Here is a 5163-nt window from a genome sequence, read left to right as displayed (position 1 = left end):
TAGTATTTAGTTTAAAAATATAAAATTAATAAATTTTAAATCGACAAAAAATTGTAGACGCTATAGAATTAGTCATATAATAAATTCATTTCAAATTTCAGCAATGCAGAGAGTTATATTGACTTATTACTCTATGAATTCACATCAATTTCTTATTTATCTTATTCATGCTCTTTATTGTTTGGACATTGATGTTATAAAAGTAAGCTAAGACAATGAAAAGAGCAACCAGCATCAGCGATCCGAACATTTTGCACCTAAGCTTTTTTTTTTTTATCTGTTCACCATCAATATAACTGGTTTCTCCTTAGCTTTACCATCAATGGAAGATACACAACACATGCAATTGACTATTTCCCTGCACAAACAAGTTTCCCTCCATCTTTTATACTTATAGCGATAACGTATGTATTTTTGTGCTGCACATTTATTTCTCTTATGTTCCACCACAAACGTAACTTTCATAGGAAAAAAACATTTTTCAATTAAAAAAAAACAAACATGATAAATACAATGTGGCCTCAAAATGATAATGCATATGGGTGTTCATGGATCCGATCATATCCGTATTCGATCCGCGTTAAATATCCGTATCCGATCCGCATATTGATTGGATCGGATAGGATCCGATCCGCACCCTTTAAGAATCGGATCGTGGATATCTGCTTTATATCTGTGTATCCGATCCGCAGATCCGCACAATAATAATTAAAAAATAAAATAAATATATATATGTTTGGTATTATATTTATTTGTTTGTATGTTTTAGTTAGTAATTATTATTTATATATTGTATTATTTTATTTTTATTATTTAGGAAAAGTTTGATTAAAAATATTTTAGAAATAAATAAGTTTAAAAGTGTGAAAGAAATATTTTTAGTAAATTTTTTATATAGAAATATGATTAAAAAGAAAATGTTCAATTATGTGGGATATATCCGATCCTAACATTTGCGAATCAGATTTGACACTAAAAAATGCATATATGATATCCGATTCGATAGAAATTATGCGGATCGAATTAAATTTTCGGTTATTTTCGATCCAATCTGCGTACACCCCTAATAATGCATACTTTTGAGGTGACTTTAGTAGGAGAAATAAAATAAAATACAGGTCAATTGTGGCGAACAATGTGGCCTCAAAGACTTAGAATTTTGGCATTCGAAAATGATTCAGGTGGACCCCAGAAACAAATTTGCTTTAAGAAAAACTCATTCAATGTAATAAACATCCATATTACAAATGTCATAATAATATTATTAATCATAATAAATTTTACGTTACAAATATTTAAATTCCATACTATTTTAACTACTTATATAAATCTCTTATCACTATTCCTTCAAATTACATCAAATTTAGCACAAAAAATTTATTTCGAACTACACAACATCTCAAACTTACTCAATGGAGATAATTATGTTGAATATGAAAAGTGTACGAAAAAAGCATATGAAAAAGGAGATAACTACATTTGTAGCACATGTAATCAAACACCGCACAATATCCAACAATAAGGTAACTCTATATACTTTTCATAATCCCATCTATCATATTATTAGTTACTAACCCAATACTTATTTTAGGTTCAAAATTCAATTAAAGGTTTCAGATCAAAGTAGTACAACAACTTTTGTACTATTTGATGCGAAGCAAAAAAATTGTTGGGTACAACTGCTTCAAATCTATGGCACTCCAAAAAAGTAATGACATGGAAAAATTTGTGCAACCTCACTTATATTTGAAGTTAATGTAAATGATTTTAATCTTAAAGAAAGTTCTCAACAATACACTGTTACCAAGATATTTGTTCCAACCAAAAACACTAAATTTCAACACCCATTTGTTACCAAGACATTTGTTCCAACCAAAAACACTAAATTTCAACACCCATTACAACAAATAAAACAGGTAATACAAAAAAAAATCACTTATTTTAGACATTATTTTTATTTTTAATTTAAATTATTCATTGATTATAGGAACCAATTTCGCCAACACTAATATCGTCGGACGAAGATCACATACCCATCAAGAGATTAAGGAGAAAGAAAATTATACAAATTCAAGACACATCTTCAGAAAAAGAACATACTTGCAAAGATGGAACAAACAACACAATAAAAAATGCATATAATTCAATAATTCATAAAGAACATGTCTTCACAAGAACTTACACAGAAAGAAGAAAGTAACAACTCTAACAACAACCAATAAAAAAAAAGGAGGACGAGCGCTACATAAGAAGACTAAGTTCATCAACTAAAATAAATGCAAAAATCAAACCACCAAATAAAAATATCACTTTGTACATACAACTCTAATATTCAAATCTTTTATACTACAAATTATTTTAACTAAAATATCTTTTAAATTTAACTTTTGTTTACACATTTAATTTAATTCTACAAAACATAACAATTTTTAATATTTATTATATACTATCATTAATTTACCGTCTCGCGGGAGTCTCGTTCTAGTATAAGTTAAATCAAAATTTTTTTTTGTTGGCAAATAGAATTTGTATTAGTTGAAGTTTGGAGTTGTTTCATTCATTATTATATGTTTTGGTGGTGGATGTGTATGATTGAGCATCGAGGTAGTGAAAGTTAAAACAATTGTTTGTTCTTTGTTGATCATTTTATAGGCGTGTGTGTTGTGGATTATTATTGAAGCCATAGATGGCATACCTGAAATCAAGATCCAAAAATGACATTATTAGTTTGTGCATGCTTCTGCTTTGCTTGGGTTGTGTTGAGTCCAACGATGGTGAAGGTGCATACATGTTGAAGCTTATGAATGCACTCAAACCCCCTGGCTGGTCCAACAAGAAGCCAGTTTGCCAGTGGACTGGGGTGTATTGCGACTATCAAAGTGGAAGGATTGAAGAGATCGATCTCAGTTCAAAGTCGCTGACGGGAACAGTTCCTGCAGGCCTCAACGACTCCCTCTCCCAACTCACAGAACTCGATCTCTCCCAGAATAATCTGAGTGGTCCTGTTCCCTCTCTCGCCAACCTCTCCTTCCTCCAATACGTATACCTCGGCTACAACAACTTCACCTCCATTCCTCATGGTTGCTTCCATGGTCTTACTAGTTTGCAGATCTTGAGATTGAGAAACAATATCAACCTCCCACCATGGAACTTTCCTACCGATTTGACTGCTCACTCCTCCCAACTCCGTTCCCTCTACCTCTCTTCTACGAATCTCATGGCCTCCTTACCAAACATATCCCATTCCTTCCCAACTCTGCGATATCTTGATCTCTCTAACAACAACCTCTCCTCCATCCCTGAGGGTTGCTTCCACAATCTAACCAGTTTCCGTGGCCTCTCTTTGGCCAACAATACCAACCTCCTACCATGGACCTTCCCCCTCTACTTGACTCGTTCCTCATTGCAACTCTCCTACCTCTTACTCGAGGCTACGAATCTTATGGGATCCCTACCGAACTTGTCTCATTTCTTCCCCAACTTGATTACTGTTTCTCTATCCAACAACCACCTTACCTCCATCCCCCAAGGTTGCTTTCAGGGTCTACCCTATTTGAGGCAGCTGAAGTTGGGAAACAACACCAACCTCGCACCATGGACCTTCCCAAACTTGACTCAGTCCACAGGACTGGAAGAGCTCAATCTTGTTGCTACAAATGTCATGGGCCCTCTACCAGAAATATTTGACTCCTTGACAAGTTTGGAGACTGTTGTTCTCTCCAACAACAGCCTCACTGGTGTCTTGCCGGAGTCTTTTGGAAGGTCCAAGATTGCCACCTTGCATCTCAACAACCAGAAGGATGAGGGGTTGTCAGGTCCAATTGATGTCCTCTCAAACATGCTCGACTTATCTCAAGTGTGGCTTCAGGGGAACTCGTTTACAGGACCTATTCCTGACATGTCTCGTTGCACTGCTTTACAAGATTTACAACTTGCCCACAATCAATTAACAGGTGTGGTCCCAGATTCTCTCATCGTTCTTCCAAAGTTAGAAGATTTTTATTTGGACTATAACTTTTTGCAAGGTCCTCTACCAAATATTATTACCTTCAGTCTTTTTGAAACGTCGAATCTAGGTGTTAACACCACAAATGGTTTCTGTCACAAAGATCCAGGACCTTGTGATCACAAAGTGACCATTTTGCTTGAAATTGCTGCGAAATTCAAGTATCCAATTCTGTTGGCACGTTCATGGAGAGGAAATAATGCCTGTAAAAACTGGAGTTTCATTACATGTGATGACAAAAATAAGATTAGAATGGTCAATTTATCAAATCTAAAATTGACGGGCACAATCTCACCTGTATTTGCCAATTTAACTAATTTGCGGGAATTGTATTTGGATGGGAATAATTTGACGGGTGAAATACCTGAAGGATTGACAACATTGCATGAACTTGAGGTTGTGAATGTCTCTAACAATCACCTTGCTGGAAATATTCCCAAATTCTCACCAAAGGTCAACTTTATTGCCACAGGCAATGATTTTCTTGTGCTTCCTTCTAATGGTTCCGACCATACACCAAGGCCAATCCCAACTGCTTTGATTACAGGTACTTCCACCGACCTTCACATGTACCATATAAGAATCTTTTGAGAAAAGCTTTAGTTTCAAATTATTGTTTTTAGTTTTTTAATTTAATAAAAAATCAATACTACAAATTATCTTTTAGAAATTTGCAAATAAAATTATATTTAACGGTTACTAGTTGCGTTTTTCTATGGTTTTTAACTTTGGTATTATTGTCATGTGTCTAACTTGATGTGAGAACTCAATTACAGTCAACTAATTGAGATTCATTAAATGAAAATTTAGTCAAATCAATTAAATTATTTAACGATTTTTAATTATTAACTTTACATGAAATTGACTTGATGTGAGAACTCAAGTACAATCACTTAAGTTTCTATCCTAACTTGATATTGTGGTATTTTGTTCTCAAATTTCATGTTAGTATTCTGTCCATCTTCAAAATTTTATTTAGTAAACAATAAAGAAAGATGGTCTCGTTAGTTACCGAGATAATAAACATAAAAGTACTTGAATATTTCAAAAATTTAAAATAATAAATCCGAAATTTATATGGATTGATATTGGCTAATTGTTAGTATTTTTTAGATTTATCCAAAAAAGAAAGAGATAAAACAAGACTTAGCTTGTCG

The 5163-nt window shown here is 33.5% G+C and overlaps 1 protein-coding gene across 3 annotated transcripts in view; it reads left to right on the top strand.

Moving 5' to 3' along the window:
* The window catches only part of LOC107635697 (receptor-like kinase TMK3), a 5308-nt gene continuing 1431 nt past the window's right edge, over nucleotides 1287–5163 (top strand). The window contains exons 1-2 of one of the 3 annotated variants that reach the window (XM_021122279.1): nucleotides 1287–3953; nucleotides 4479–4553. In XM_021122279.1, coding sequence (XP_020977938.1) covers nucleotides 2687–3953; nucleotides 4479–4553 — 1342 coding nt within the window. In that variant the 5' untranslated portion in view covers nucleotides 1287–2686. Of the gene's footprint in view, nucleotides 4554–5163 lie in introns of all 3 variants that reach the window. The other 2 variants (XM_016339248.2, XM_016339247.2) reach the window with 2 other exon arrangements.

The sequence above is a fragment of the Arachis ipaensis genome, chromosome B04 (genome assembly GCF_000816755.2).
Source record: "Arachis ipaensis cultivar K30076 chromosome B04, Araip1.1, whole genome shotgun sequence".
Taxonomy (NCBI): domain Eukaryota; kingdom Viridiplantae; phylum Streptophyta; class Magnoliopsida; order Fabales; family Fabaceae; genus Arachis; species Arachis ipaensis.
The sequence above is the reverse complement of the archived record's forward strand: the minus strand, read 5'-3'. Positions and strand labels throughout refer to the sequence as shown.